The sequence below is a fragment of the Argiope bruennichi genome, chromosome 6 (assembly GCF_947563725.1).
Source record: "Argiope bruennichi chromosome 6, qqArgBrue1.1, whole genome shotgun sequence".
In the NCBI taxonomy this organism is placed as follows: domain Eukaryota; kingdom Metazoa; phylum Arthropoda; class Arachnida; order Araneae; family Araneidae; genus Argiope; species Argiope bruennichi.
In genome coordinates, this window is record NC_079156.1 from 78,755,297 (window position 1) to 78,771,679 (window position 16,383).

At 30.6% G+C, this 16,383-nt stretch overlaps 2 protein-coding genes across 2 annotated transcripts in view; one reads left to right on the forward strand and one right to left on the reverse strand.

The window, feature by feature from the left end:
* LOC129972893 (uncharacterized protein DDB_G0290685-like) overlaps window positions 1–5,359 on the forward strand; it is a 42,383-nt gene extending 37,024 nt beyond the window's left edge. The window contains exon 2 of the mRNA XM_056087200.1: window positions 89–5,359. Coding sequence (XP_055943175.1) covers window positions 89–4,242 — 4,154 coding nt within the window. The 3' untranslated portion in view covers window positions 4,243–5,359. The remainder of the gene's footprint in view (window positions 1–88) is intronic.
* Window positions 5,360–13,029: 7,670 nt separating this feature from the next.
* LOC129972539 (60S ribosomal protein L36-like) lies at window positions 13,030–16,342 on the reverse strand. Its single transcript, XM_056086703.1, has 4 exons — window positions 16,247–16,342; window positions 15,411–15,505; window positions 15,077–15,211; window positions 13,030–13,172 (listed from the first exon to the last, which is right to left on the reverse strand). Exons 2-4 carry the CDS (start codon window positions 15,501–15,503, stop codon window positions 13,071–13,073), a joined length of 330 nt encoding a protein of 109 aa, XP_055942678.1. The 5' UTR covers window positions 15,504–15,505; window positions 16,247–16,342; the 3' UTR covers window positions 13,030–13,070.
* Between the last annotated feature and the right edge of the window lie 41 nt (window positions 16,343–16,383).

The following is a 16,383-nucleotide window of genomic DNA, read 5'->3' on the forward strand; positions in this document are numbered from 1 at the left end:
GAAAGAAGAGTAAAAGCGATTCATATTGATTTAGAAGCATGAATATATTCTCTTTCGTTAACTAACATTAAAATTTCTTTCTTTTCAGTTGCGGGATTTCCACGAAACAGAGGCGACATCGAAGAATACAGAAGCAGAAGAGTTCGAATGGACGGAGTCGTATTGGTGGACTTCGAAGAAGAGGCCCTCCGTCGGTTTCTGAACAATGAAGTATCAAATGGGGCTATCCGCCTGACCGATGTCGAAACAGAACTTGAGAGGTACAAGCAGGACATTATTTCAGTCGCTGAATACTACGATGAAAAAGAGCTTCTGACGGTCGTCATGGGGGATCAAGACACTGAAGAAATGATTGAAGATATGGTAATCGCCATTGACAAGATCATTGAGACAAGGAAGGATGTCAGTGAAGATGATTCTGTAATAGATTCGAAGGATCATAACTGTGGTAAAGAGAGCCCTTGTAAGGCTTTAGTTTCTGCTCCCAACAGCGCAGATAGGCCTTCCACAGTAGAAATCAGAGATGCAACCGAAGAGGATATCAAATCCATTGAAGCCGAATCCAGAAATTCCAAAAGGATCGATGATGAGCCAGATGAGATGGATTCTGTAAATGGCATGAAGGAAGAAGAGGATCAGAACCAAGCCAAAGTCTCTGAAAGTGGATCCAAAAATGATGAAAAAGAGAAGCCTGCGTCTGAAAATAGCCAAAAGAATAGCGATGAGTCTGATAAAGTTTCACAAAATGGCGATGCAAGCCAGAGCCTTAAATCTGAAGTAAAATCTGAAACGAAGGTTGTAGCTGTACAAGAAACATCAGTTCACGAATCATTAAAAGCAAGTGAAAACTCTTCGAAAACTGAAATTACATCCCAACAGTCAAGTGAAATCAAACATTTGAAAATTCCTATAGTATTTGCTTTCGAAAATATCAAAACAGATTATGATGCTCTCAAAGATTTAATCGTCGAAGAAATGGGCATGTGTTACATTAACTTCCACGAACTAGTTAGAAATGATGGAGAAGAAAATGATCGCTTAGGAGCCAAAGAATCCATAAATTTATTACAAGGTGTTCTTAAACAGGATTCTGTGTCATACTCCAGCGGATTTTTCATTTCTGATTTTCCATTTGAACTCTTGAAAGAAAACAAGTTTGATAATATTCTTAAATTGGGAGAAGTGAGTTTCGTGTGTAAGGTAAAAGAAAAATCTTTCGAAGCAGAAGCAGATGAGAAAAAACAACCTGAGGAGGTTTTGTTCGAATCGCCAATGAGTGAGCGAGTGAGAATAATTTTCGTGACCGAATCCAACGTCATGAATGAATTAAAATCTACTTTGCAGGAAGTGGTGGTTGATAGGGAACCTCGTGCAGAAAATTCGATTGAGAAACAGAGCGAAGTAGAAAATAACACTAAGAACGGCGAGGCAGGTCATGAAAGTGCCCTTGAAAACGGGAGTGCCCTGATCGATAAAGAAGAAAAGGTAGAAACAGAAAACAGTGACGGAGGCGATTCATCTAAGAAATTAGAAGCTCCGCTGACTGTTGATCAAGATGCGAATGGTGTTCACGATAATACTGAAATTTCACAAAAGAACGAAAATGAAATCTTGGAAGATGGGGATATTCCTGCGTCTAATATTGAAATGGAAGTGATAAATCAAGATTCTATTTCAGAAGATAAAACAAGCACCGCTGACAATGAGGACAGTACTTGCCGAGATGTAGATGATTTGATAACCGATGACACACTGAATGAAAGAACAAAACCAGATGAATCGCTGAAAACTGAAGAGAGCAAAGACACCAGTCTTAAAGAAGGAGTAGTAGAAGATTTATCTTCTCAAATAAATGAAGAAGAAAAAGCACCAGTTGAAATACAAAAGGAGAAAGGAGTTCTTTCTAGACAGCAACATCTTGATATTGAAACACCCAGTGTTTCGGAAAATTCAGTTCATTTAATCAAAAATCAAAATAATGAAAGTGAAAATGAGGTAAAAAGTGGTGCTGACGAAATCTCAGAAGTTAAATCGCCTCTCCAACGACAAGGGACATACTCATCAATACCGGAAAGATCTCAAGGAGAAGTAGAAGTGAACGCAGAAGAACTCAAAGTAGAAACATCTATAACTGGTCAAGAAAGTTGTGAAACTGAAAATGAACAAGAGGCAACTGATGTAGAAGAATCAAGCATAAAATACAGCACATCAGATAAAGAAATAGAAGATATAAAAGAAGAAAATGATGAGGCTAATGGCACTACTGATAAAAAAGAAGAATCCAGCGAAAATGCAGAGGAAACAAATAAAAGTGAACAGAATGAAGTAGTCGTAGAACAAGAAGACATAAATAATACCGCTGAAAACGAAAAGGATTCTAATTCCGAAACAGAGCAAGATGTTAATAAATCCAATGATTCCACTAATGAGAATAAGGAAGGAGAGGGAAATAGTAATTCAGAAAGCGAGGTTAATAAAAACAGCGAAGAAGAAAAGAAGACTGATGGAGCAGATGATGAAGATGATCAGGAAGCAGACAAAGCAGATGGAGAAGAAGGAAATAATACCAACGGAACAGGTAATGGAGATGAAAAGGAAAAGGATAAAGAAGGTGATGAAGAAGAAAAATCAATTGGAACAAATGATGAAGGTGAAAAGGAAACAGACCATGCAGATGGTGAAAATGAAAAGAAAACAGCCCAAGCAGATGATGAAGAAGACAAATCGAGCCAAGGAGATAATGAAGAAAACAAATCGAGCCAAGGAGATAATGAAGAAAACAAATCGAGCCTAGGAGATGATGAAGAAAATAAATCCAGCCAAGTAGATGATGAAGAAAACAAATCAAGCCAAGTAGATGATATAGAAAACAAATCAAGCCAAGCAGATGACGGAGAAAACAAAATAAGTCAAGCAGATGACGGAGAAAACAAAATAAGTCAAGCAGATGACGGAGAAAACAAATCAAGCCAAGTGAATAGTGAAAAAGAAAATAACACAGACCAAACAGATGATGAAGAAAAGAAAACAAATCAAGCAGATGGTGAAGAAGAAAACAAAACAGATCAAACAAATGTTGAAAAAGAATTAGAATCTGAAAGCAAAGAGAATTCTCAAGACAATGCAGAAAATACAGAGCTCGGTGAAAAAGAATCAGATAGTAAAAGCAATGATAAAAATGCAGATGAGGAAGCTTCTGAAACAAAAGATGAAAAAAAAGTAGATGATACATCTGAAAAAGCCTCAGATGTAAAACAGGAGGAAAATTCAGCAGAAGGTGAAGCAGTCGACAATCCTTCAGAAACTAAAGGAGATGAAAACTCAGCCGATGAAGATGCAGGAGATAAAGTCTGTGATACAAAAAATGGAGAAAATGGTGCAGATGGTAAAGATAGTTCAGAAGAAAATATTATAAACAATGAGACAAGTGACACAGAAGTCACAAACAATGAAGGCGAAGAAAATTCTACAGGAAATGAAGAAACTCCTACAACTGAAAAAGAAATTTCCGCTGGTGGTGATGGAGATAACCAGCAAGTGTCAGAAAAAAGCGAAGAAACTGAAGATAAACAAACTTCAGAAAATGGTAATCCAGAAATTTCTGACGAAACTAAAGGAAATGGCGAAGAAGACAATGACACTAATGCAACAAAAGATGAAACTGAGAATAAAGAAGAAAATTCTTCTGCAGAAACTACTGTACTTAGTGCTGATGATGCGAATGCTGAAACGAACAGCACTGCTAAGGATAAATCAATTGGCAAAGTGGAGACCCAAGAGCTTGACGATACGACCCATCAAGAATCCACAGAGAATACGGAAGAAAATGGATCAGTAATCCTTAAGTCTATGGATAATGACTCGGATTCTAACGACGAAAAATCAGTAACTATTGAGACACAAGCAGAAGTGCATGCTCCAGATAGTTTATCTCCACTATTGGTCCAGTCTACTGACGATGCAAAGATCGAAAAAGACAATGTTGATGAAGAAGAGAGATCTGTTAAAGACAGAGAAGAAAAAAACAACGAAGAAAACAGTGAAAATGAATTAGCTTTAGAAAATACAGATGAGTCGCAGACAACCACGGAGAATGAAATGGTCATTACTCAAAATGAGAGATTCAGCGGCAAACTTCAAGAACGTAATGGTAGTGGAATTTTAGGAGAAAGTAGAGAAGACGATCATCCAGAAGCTGAACAACAAGAACGGAGCTCCAGCAGCTCTAGAGGCGAACTCTAGAAGCTAAATTAATCAATTAAAGGAACATTCCAAAAATTGACCGTAAGGACAGAAAGAATTGGAGCTCAGCACCAAAACTTTAAAAAAAAAAAAAAAAGTGATGAGGAAATCTGAAATTTGTATAAGATGTGCCAAATTCAGTAATCAAACATGAAAAACAAACTTTCTAGTTTTCCTATTACAAATCGTATTGTTGGAGATCGGAATCGTAAATTAACAACAATAATAATTGTATAGATCATCAATCAAAGTCTTTTCGATAAAGTAATACTCTTTGGTTATTAAAACAATAATTCAACAAAGACATTTTTTCAAAACCATGAACGAATTATAATGCTTCATTTCTCCAAAAAGATGCGATTTATTTGAAAGTAAAAAAAAAATTATGATATTTATATCATTTTTAAAATAAAAAATTGAATTATTACCAAAAAATTAATAAATCCCAAGCAATCTGTCCAAGAGTTTTTCAAAGACACTTTTTTGAAACCATCCATCCACTTTCAAGTCAGCCATTTAGTGAAACTATACAGTTTTCACTGAAAAAAAGAATGAGAGAAAAACTTTACAATAACACTACGATTATTCTTATAAGATATTGCTATCAATCTTTTATCTGCTGCGATTTATAACTTGATATTCAAGTGGATTTACATTTACACTAGCAGTTCGCAAATCAAAGAGAACTCGAAACATGTAAGCAAAAATTAAAGCAGCAGATATTTGTTGTCATGGAATAATATCTAAAACAGAAGTTCGTGAATTGTTGCTTTCGCTTGCAATTGCTTGAAGAACAGCTACATCACGTTCAGTTCCTCTGCTGTCGACATTTGTTTCTTTTGCATCAGTCTCGTTGATTGATAACGATGTATATATAAATGGAGGAAGATTATGAGCAGATTGTGAAAAGAACTGGTAGAGTTAAAAAAAGTTTTGTGTAAATAATCATGGACAAAAATCCAAAACTGTTTGCAAAGTTCATTAGAATTTAGTTCTTTGTATTGTCTTTGTAAACAAGGAATGGAATCCAGAGTTCATGTACCCTCTTTTTAAGCTGAAAAGGGGAAGGCTTCCCAAAGAAAAGAAAATCTGTAATAAATTTAATACTTCAAATATCTGTCGGTAGTCATTTATTTCAAACATCTCGAAATTAGTTTATATCAATAGAAGTCACTGTGACATTATGTATGTATTGTATGTAAGAACACATCTCTTCTTAAACGACAAAGCCGATTTCAACACAACTTGACACACTTATTGTTAAAACAAGAGAAAGAATACTTTTAACTTTTGAAGGTGCAAACGTTAATTCAATTAAAAATTCAATTAAATAGAAATGAACAAGAAATTTCGCCATTTTTCTGCAGTAACATTTGTACAAATAATCTAATCTGTAATATTTTAATATCAACTTAAAAGTCAAAATTTCATCATTTTAGAGATTTTAATTTAATCTTTGTACAATATTTCTCCAATTGTTATTAATTTCTTTTTAAAAAGTTAAAAGCATTAAAATTAATGCTAATTTTGAGTTACTCTACAACTATTTTTTTTTTTTTTTCAATTCCTGTTTCATTTTAATACACATCTTCCGGTAGGTATTTTTTTTATCGTATTGGTTTGATTATACTTATAGTAAGCCTAAATCAATTCAATAATATAAATCAATCGTTGAAACGAAGGCAAGAAATGTAAAGTCAGTGCGAGAAAATGAAACATGCATTTCTACGTCACAATTTCAGACTGTGAAAAATTAAGCAATATTTTGCATGTCTTTCACAGAAAAGTCCATGGAAATTACCCCCACCCCGAAAAAAATCGCATTCGTCATAAAATTAAAAATTTTAATTATCCAACTTCATTTATATGCAATTTTTTTTCATTGTTATTAATTCTTTAGAAAATTTAGTGCAGATGATTTTAAAATAAGGAAATTTGTAGGTAACCGCTCCTTTTCTGGGCGACTTTAATACTTCATATTAGTCTACCACCATTTTTCTCTTTCATTTTATTACATAGTTTTAAAACGGGATTTGCATATTATAATATTTTATACAAAATGAGTTTCTGCAGTGAAAACATTGTACACGAAAAGATTTTAAACCCGAGCAACATCAGTATATCAACTAGTTCATAAATAAATTGTGTATATCTGGATTGCATTTCAGTATATTTTATACAAAATTAGTTTCTAGATTGAAAACATTGCACACGAAAGGATTTTAATCCTGAGCAACCCTGGGTTTTTGATAAATTGTGTATATCTGAACTGCATTTCAGAAACAAAATTCCTTTCTTTTTCATAGTTCATGGTAATCTTTTGCATATGTTTGATTGAGTGCAAATTTTAATTTCAATACCTCAGATCGTTTCTTACTATTACATTACTCATGAAATCGAATTCAGTTAAAATAAAAAAGATGGAGAAATAGAAAAATAACATAGATTTTTTTTTATTTGATCAGAAACTGATTCATTTTGAGAATGAAAAAGGACTATGTTATCACATAAATTAAAAAATTTTTAGCATATATAATTACATAAATTAAATTTAAATTGCAATATTTTTAAATAAAAGAGAAGACTTTCCCGTAAACCTATTTTATAACGGAATTATAACAGCTAATTATTACATTACCTCTGTAAATCCTGGTATCTTAGTATATTGTTACTGCATTTATATTGTTATATTTGAGAATTAACTACTATTTGATATTTTTGAAAGCCATCTCTTGCAGTAAATGAACCATCAGGGTTGCCATGAGCTGTCACAGGACAAAGTATTTGGACATCCACTTCACACAGAACATTAAACTAATATTTTCCCTTCCTTAAAAGGAATAGAGTAATAATGAAACTTTACATCAAAATGATTTTTCGTAAATATAATACAGAAGACGTATTATCAGAGAAATAATAACTTACTATTTATTTTTTTGAAAAAAAGAAATAATGATTATAATTTCAAATAAATTACTATTTGATATTTTTAAACAAGTTAATAAGGCAGTCAACTTATATTCAAATTCTTTCAATTCACATTGAAATATTTCGTCATATCCGGTTAACGGGTTAAAGACTATTGCAATCAACTAAATATAATTAACTAGCCACAAATCAGAATGTTCCTACTAGAAATATAACACATATTCTAAGAGAAATTATCAAATCATGCAGCCGAAAACGATAAATGCAAATCTATCCTATGATCAACAGGGACTGCAACAATATACTGAGAAACTAACCATTACCAGAAAATAATCGTTTTGATAGAAAAAGGCGTGCCCTTATTACCCGCGAAAAACAATCATAATTTCCAGAATCCTAGCCAAGGAAATAATGTTCCAGTAACTCCATGTTTGGGGAAAGGAAGCATAATTCTGTAGAGATAGGTGAGAATTAATGGGAAATCTAAAGGGGGGGGGGTGGCGGGTTAAAGCGGTAACTTTCAACGAACGGCAATTTTTTCTTTTTTTCTGCAACTACTATGCTTAACCATCATTAGATGAAAAGCAGCCAGTGAGAAAATTGATTTATAGCTGCTACTAACCGCTGATCATAAAAGGTTGAACATAATTCTAATGGAAATGATTTTCTTCTGTCCTTCAGTATATAGCGCTCTTTTTTTTAAACGATAAAAATACGATATTTTTTTATTACTTTTAAAATAAAGGATACCAGATTTTTATTTTCTCGTATACGTAGTATAGAGAAAGTCGCTAAAAAATTTTGACGAATCTCTGCGTTTTAGACCTCTCTGAGTTCGAAAAACATATTTTTGGAAAATGTTCGCCTCTATGTGACAAAGATGATTTAAAAAAAAAAAAAACGCTTTGAGCTAGACGGTTGAAATTTGGTATACGGTCTTTGCACCAAATTTGCAGATCTGTTCTGTTTTTAGTAAATCTGTTCTGAGGAAATCATTTTGTCTGGTTGTTCGAATATAAGTTAGCACGATAAAGAGAGCTAGATAGATAAGATTTGGCACACATATTTAACATCTATAATATAAACGCCTGTCAAATTTTGAGCCGAATCCAACTACGGTTTGATTGCCAATCAGTCTGTACTTTCAGAAACATGTAAACGTTGTAATTCAGAAATACATTGACTTAAATATATCAAATTTGGTATGGGATTTTGTGACTACAAGTGCAGTTTTGTGTCCAACTTTGTTTCGTCGATTGAGATAATTGTATCTAAACCAAGTATTCCGTTTTTGGATACTATTAATGCATGCGAGAGATTAATCGCCAAATAACTGGCCAAGGATGGCATAATAGATATAGTTAATACTTCGTAACTATTGTACGCTGCCATGTAAGGTATTCTCTAACGCGCCAAATTTATTAGAGAGTAGGTGAGAAAGTTTTGGGAAGACCACTTCCGCTGCTTATTTCATTATTTCTGTAGCGTCATCCTATACTCAGGCGGAAGTCGCATATATGAGTACCTCACACCTGAATTCCGCATAAGGTCTAATGGACGCTGTTTTACATTCGAAACAGCCAATTCATTACAAAAAAACCCAGAAACTCTCGTATAAATTTGGGTTGATTATTAAAACTTGTACATGAATGTCAAACTTGCGTTTCAGAATTATGTATTATCTGCAACCGGTTGCAAAATTTATTACTCATATTGATTAAATGCAACATTATATGGAAGAATGTTAAAGCTTTCATAACTTTAAAAAAAAAAAAAAAAGATTAAGTTACATATATTCTATTTTATATAACATCTAATTTTAGTTCTCCCTATCTGTAAACGGCAAAATAAAGAAGGTTTTTTAAAAAAAAATACATATAGTTACATGTAAACTAATCGATAATACAAAAAAAAAAAATCTATCAGACACTTTTGTATTTTGGATTATACTATTACTAATTTTTCTTCGCTCTTTCTAGGAATGCTTTTAGAAAAAGGGCATAAAATTAACTGCGCCTTCGAGATTTTTAAAGACGATTTCAACATTAGTAGGATTGAGTTTCCTATTAAAAAATTTCGAAGTATCATTTGTAGAATCAGAGTCTTAACTATTTTTTTCCTTCGTTCCATTGACAAGTCCAATTTTATTATTGGCCCCAGCAAATTTATAAGACACATTTCGAAACCCTTTCTTCGTCAATCCATGGTTCATTTCTGCTACTTTTGTCATATATTTTTCTAAATAGAGCTTTCCTTTTTCATGAAATGCTTTTCTAGTATCGTACCGTACACCAGTATTAATATAAGAAACAGCCATCTGGAAGGTAAGCTTCAACAAACAACCAGCGGGAGAGGTCTGCCAAAAAACTCTGGCATATTTTTGAATAAAGGTGTTATAGAAGAGAACGCATTGCTACAATAGTTACAAATTATTAATCTTTGGTGTGAATATAGTATTTATATTGAATCTTGTAATCTTGGCGATCAATCCATGATTACAAGTTAATAGTATCCGAAAATCAAATTTGTTTTTCCCAACCGATTGAGAAAAAATTTGACATACAACTACAATTGTAGTCACAAAATCCCATACCAAATTTTATATATTTAAGTCATTATTAAGAATCACTGACACGGTGATGTTAATAGCGACTAGAACAAAGCACATTTTTTTTTTCTTTCATTTCCATATTTGATCACTGTAATAACTACATGCTTTGTCACTTGGAAAAAGTGGCTTCTTTGAATTTAATTTTTTTTCCCACTATTATAAAAAAAAAAAATACATGAATATAAATAATATCAAATGAATAATGAGAAACACTTTTTTTTAAAATCAATTTCAAGAGCATTTTTTAGCTTTTATTTTTAGATGATAATTTTGAGCCCAAGGTAGACAAGTTGGTGGGGCAATCTAAATGACTATTACAGTTATGGAGTTCAGTATAATTTAATTTTTGGAAAATAAAAAATGAATTTGATTTTTCTAGCGCAACTGGTTTGCGTGGAATACCAAGAATGTCTGTACGTACTAATATATAAAATCTAACAAAAGCAGTAAGAAAAAAAAAAAAAAAAAAAAAAAACGACAATAATCAAGATACGAATTTGAAAAAGAGCGAAATAACAATAACTAAAAACAAACACCACCCACTTTCTATTAATAATAATTAAAAAAAAAAAAAAAAAAAACTCCTATGTCCATCATATAAAGAATTTAATATTTAAAAACATGAGATTTGTTGAGACAACAAAAGAAGTGTGCTGAAATTACATTTTCAAAAATAAACTTATTAGTGCACTAGATTTTTTTTTCCTTCTTTTAATAGTTACCTACCTTTTAGTCTTTAATTTATAATTCATTATCACAAATCTTAAATTCACAATCAGAGAATAACATATGTGTAAGTTTAAAATTTCATTAAATTAATAGATAACTAAGATAGAGAAATATTAAAAAAAGTATACTGTAATCAAAAAGTGTACAAAATCTCAAAAGCTACCCATCATTCTATCTTCATAATTATAAATTAAATGTAAGCGTTTAAAAATCAAAGAAATTCCATTCATTTAAAACAGCAGTGTTACTAATTTTTCCAATTAGCAATTATTATTAAGAGAAATTATTGTCACCAGTTTTAATTTACTAATTACACAGATAAAAATTTAAAAACTTTATAAAAAAAATTGCTATGGTGCAACTCTGGGATATTAGATTTAACTCTATTTTATTCAAATTAAATGCTGATAAAATATATGTGTATTTCTACATGTTTTTAAGTCAGAAAATTTTTCTCAAGAAAAGATTCAAAAACACTTTAAATTTTCTTGAATACAAGCAGTTCTGTAACTGAAATGCTAAGATACCGATAAATTTTTTTGGTCAGATGCTTGGTCTTTATTTTTAAGATTTGCACTCCAATGATTTCAGTCATTAAAATGCAGTAAATGTGTTTTGGTAGACACTATGATTTAGACCATAGGTTTCTTTATGGGAGCTTTCTATATTGGCAGTAATAGATCCAGAGATAACAGCATTTTAGTATTTGGTACGATTAACCAGTATGGAATAAGGACAGTTAGGACAATTTTAATGGGGTTGATGATCCAGAAAAAATTGGGAAATGGTCTATAATAGTTTCTAGCCCAGTTTGCACTGTATTGCTAAATAATACTAAATTACATAAATAGAAAAACATGTAATTGCCTCAAATTTCCAGACAAGTTGTGGTTACTTGCAAGACTCGACACATTACAAAAAAATATCCAGCAGACCTTAATTTCATTGCGATGGTCCATAATAAACGAGAAGTTTATGAATATTAACAGGATGTACCATATTCCATTATATGCAAGATAGAGGACAAAATGAGCTTTATAAGATTAAGCAACTATTACAATTTATCAGAGATCTAATTTTGGTGTTTCTGTATCTTAAGACAACAGCAACGATAGTTTTTCAAATTCTTTCTCAGCAGGTATGTGCAAAGAGTTTCTGCTATTAAATACAATATGTCAAGAATTTGAAATCATTTTTGTTCTTTACTTGAGCTGCAATTTGTTGCATTACAGATATCAGGATAGTAATCAGTAACAGCTATTAACCATTTTTTCTAGTTAATTAATCATAACTGAAATCCTTATACTCATTTGATACCAGATAAGTTAGGAGCATTAATTATCTCAAATACTAGAACAGAATAACTTTGGACTTGTGATTAAGCTAAATTTAAACTGCAACTTAACTGTTTTAACTATTCTTAAAACATGTCCAAGAGAAAACAATTTTTTTAAAGAGATAAGCATCATCCCCAATGAAGTTTAACACTCAATATAAAATAAATTGCACAATTAACACTCAAATACATCCGTCTTCTACACCATATATACATTGGAAAGGAGTGTATTAGATTTTTTTTATTGGCATCTTCAATTCATTTAAAATTGAGCACTTTTCCCACAATAACTTAAAAAAAATTACAGAACAAAATGTTTATATATCGCCTTAAATTTATATTTACAGTAACATCAACTTGGCATACAATATGTTAATTTTTTAAGCATATTTTGCAAAATATTTCATTGTTACTATTTCAGCCTGACTCCCACCCCCTGTTGAGGATCAAAATATGAAGACAGCCTATATTTTCTATGTTAAAAATATATCAGAATGAAGCAAGCTTATAATTTTTTTTTTAAATATTGCTGCAATAAACAATATTATTTAATGTTTGCACTTTTTTTGAACACATATAGAACTTTTAGCTTCATGTTATGTTCTCTTATTACAATAACTGAATATTCTTTTTCATTAAACAAAATGTTAATTTAATAATCCTCCAACATATGAAAATATTCTACAGGTAATACAAAACTTCAGAAACAAGCAATTCTTTTTGTCCTAGTATATTTTTTAACCAAATAAGTCAAGCAATTACATTGAATAAGTTATTAGGTTTTCTAAGATGACAGAAAATTAAGAAGTCGTAGCACAATGTATATAGAATGGTGTAAAGCTTATAAACTAGTAAATCTCCCAAAAAGATGATACACTCAAATGACTTCTTTTAGGATTATTTTACTTTCCTTTAAATGCAGTTATAAAATTTTCAAAATTCAGTAATTTTTAAGGCAATGTTACCCGATCTGTACATGTTTTCAAATCAAAACAATTTTTCCAGTAATATTCAAATCAAGAGTGAAAATCAAAAGCATTGCATTCAAATATTACCTTTTTTTTTTTTTTTGCAAGAAACTGTACTAGGATATTTTGAAGAAGTGTACTTGTTCACCCAACCCAATTCTCGTAGAAAATATGCAGATCAGAAACATTAAAATTTGTGAATAAATGAAAACTAATTTATACATGGAATTTTTTTTAATCAATGCTATTTATACAACTATTTTCCCTCCTTTTCCTTGTGTGCTGCAGCCTTCCTTTGGGCAATGAGGACATTGGACAGTTCTTCCCTCTTCCTCTTGGCTCTCAAGTGAGTTCCAAGCTGAAACCCAAGATATATAACTATTAATAACAGCTAAAATCTAAATAGTAAATTTCACAATAAGACAAATCAAATAGATATATTACTAAGTTTTCATTAACATTAATTTCTTAGGAAATTAATGTTCATAATCATTCATAAAATTCAATTCACATCGATGTGTCAGTTGCAAACTGCATACACACCACAGACAATAACACACATATGATATTTAATCTGTGTGTGAATATCAGATTATCTTTTTGGTATCTAATGCAGACTATGGCTCAGGGTTAAAAAAAAATACAGCATATAATATCAGAGAGAGCAAGTAACTCATCACAGCCATATATAGAGAAAAGATTCTTAAAAAAAAAAAAAAAAAAAAAAAAAACACCTTCAGGAATTCTAAAAATTTCAACATTAAATTATTGCAAAAATATATCAAACAGGAAATGCCAAATTGTTTAAAGAAAAAGTTTGTTAATTGTTAAGTAGATAATTTAAGAGATTTATGGCTTCAAATTTGAAAACTACTAATAAAGCAGTTTATTTTATTTTTGAAGCATCTTTAATTTTGCATGACATGACTCACTGATACTACATAAGCCTAGAACAGGCAGTGGTATCAGCTTAACTTGCATGCTTAAAAATCAATTCAAATTTATATATTGTAAGGACTTTAATTCATAAGAACTCAGAATATATGATTGTCAGCAGGTACATCAGTGAGAGCAAGTAATTCATCATAGTATATAAAGTTAAAATTATAAATAGGTAAGGATATATATAAATCAACAAAATTATTTATATAGCCAAGGCTCAGACACAAAAATTGACAGCACTTAATATCAGAGAGAGCAAGTAAATCATCACAGCCGAACTTTCAGTGAATAGATTCAAATATTAATTACAAGATATTTGCTTACGCATCAGAATAAAATTTTAGCACCTTATGAAACAATCTTTGGGGTAATGGAAACATTGATTAGACAAGGACATGACAAATTTATTTCCACAGGCAGGTAGGTTCCTTCATACTAAGTATTGTATAGCACCCACAATTGCTAGTAATTGATTAAATAACATCTCTTATTAAATTTTTTAAAAATGAGCAATGCATTTTACTGTCAAGCAGCTGACAACCATAATTTGAACAAGACATTCCTAATTTTTACAGTATCACTGTTTCAATGATCAACACACATTGTATTATTTGACTTCCTTAAAAGGTTTCTTCATTTTAAACTATATATCTTCTTATTCATACAGCTTATGAATATGAATTAATTATTCTGCAGAATACTGAATTATGCAGAATATTACTTCAAAGGTACCAGTTGGCCATACATAAAATGAAAAGTAGAAAATCAAGAAAGTTAATAAATAAAGCTGAAAAAAATGAAATATATGAAAATTAAAAAAAATCTATAGTAAGTGACAAAACAAAAGCAAGTTAATAGAACTGAGTGCACAAGATAAAATATAATAAATATTATTATAATATTTATTATATTTTATCAATAAAAAATATAACAATATAAAATATAATTATTTTTTGTATGGAAAGAATAATGCCCAAACAGAAAGAAACAAGACTTTCAACAATCAAAGTTTTCTAAAGTGAAAGATTAGACAACAGTCAATTATTGATCCAACGTAAATAATTTTATTGTAAAAAAAAGAATGATTTAAGTTTTGTATGACCGATAACATCTAGGAAGATGAAAATTGATTACAAATATCTTTTACTATACTGTAAAAAATCTACATATTTTATAGCTCTTGCATTCATATGATCTAATGTAAATACCTAGATATATAGGACTGTACCAGGAAATTATATGGAGAAATTTATAGTTAATCTAATATATTTATTCCTATAAAATAACAATGTGTGTACAAGATACAAGTATTTTACTCACCCTTTTCTTACAAAATTTCAGTGCCCTCTTATCTTTAGACACTCTGAGAAGTTCCATGGTTCTTTTTTCATAAGGTGCAAATCCACACACTTCTCTAACTATGTCCCTAATAAATCTGGCATGTTTGGTAAGTTTCTGAAAATATTAAAGTCAGCTAGTATCTCACAAATGAATAGAACATCTTTACATTCAAGCAGAAATAAGATAGATTAATTGATTAGAATGACAAAATATAAGACATAAAAGAATTGAAATGGGCAAGAAAATACATACTGCAAAAACAGAAATTAAAAAAAAATAAAGTAAGTACTTCGTTGTTATAATATTTACTTACTCCTTTCCTTCTTGATGGTCTGGGTTTGGTAACATTTTTTGTCACTTTGTGGCCTTTATTAAGTCCAACACAAATTTCTTTGTACACCGCCATATCTGAAAAAAAGAAAAACAAATTAAAATTAAATTTCAACTGAACTTTGACTGCGAGATTTCATTTATCTGAATACCAGATGCTTAATCCTATACAGAACAATTGAACGGAAACACAGATAATGTGATTAAAAGCAGGTTAATTCACAAACTTACTGGCGGCTCTTTCAAAGCGTCTTACTGTTTTAGCACTTATAAGTTAATCGACTAATTGAAAGTTCTTTTATGTCGCGAAAAAAAAAAAATAATTCACTGACAAATATTTCACAGAAATCTAAGAATTCAATTACAATCTTTGTGGTTTCTCAAATTTGATCAATCTACTTTTCTTAGTTCGCCATCAATGATTCAATCAAATACCAGTCAATCACTTTATTTATAATTATATTTTATTTAAGACTTGAATAATTACTTGCAGCAATTTCATCATTTTTGAAACCTCAAAAATTTTGTTAAAAGTATATAAATTCAGACAACGATAACTTTTTCAACAGAACATGAAGCAGATACGCATCATGAACAGGATAATTTGAAACAATTTGTTTACATTTGAATTGAAATTTAACATTAGTATCTTTCAATTGTAACTTAATGCATGCTATAGCGGTAACATAAAAAAGACATAAGATAAACAGAACTAAAAATAATCACACATTAGGTTAAAAGAGAATTTTACGGGTGTTTTAAATATGAAAACCAACTAAAAATCTTACATGTTTAATTGATTGAGACAGATTGACTTACCTCTTCTATTTCCCGACAATTTATTATACCCGATTTTTGCACCTTCTTCCACAAACAAAGATGGCAGATTAAGTAACTGAGTTGAGTTGCAATGTGCTGTTTAAAAAATTAATAAACTTTTTCTCAATAATTTGATA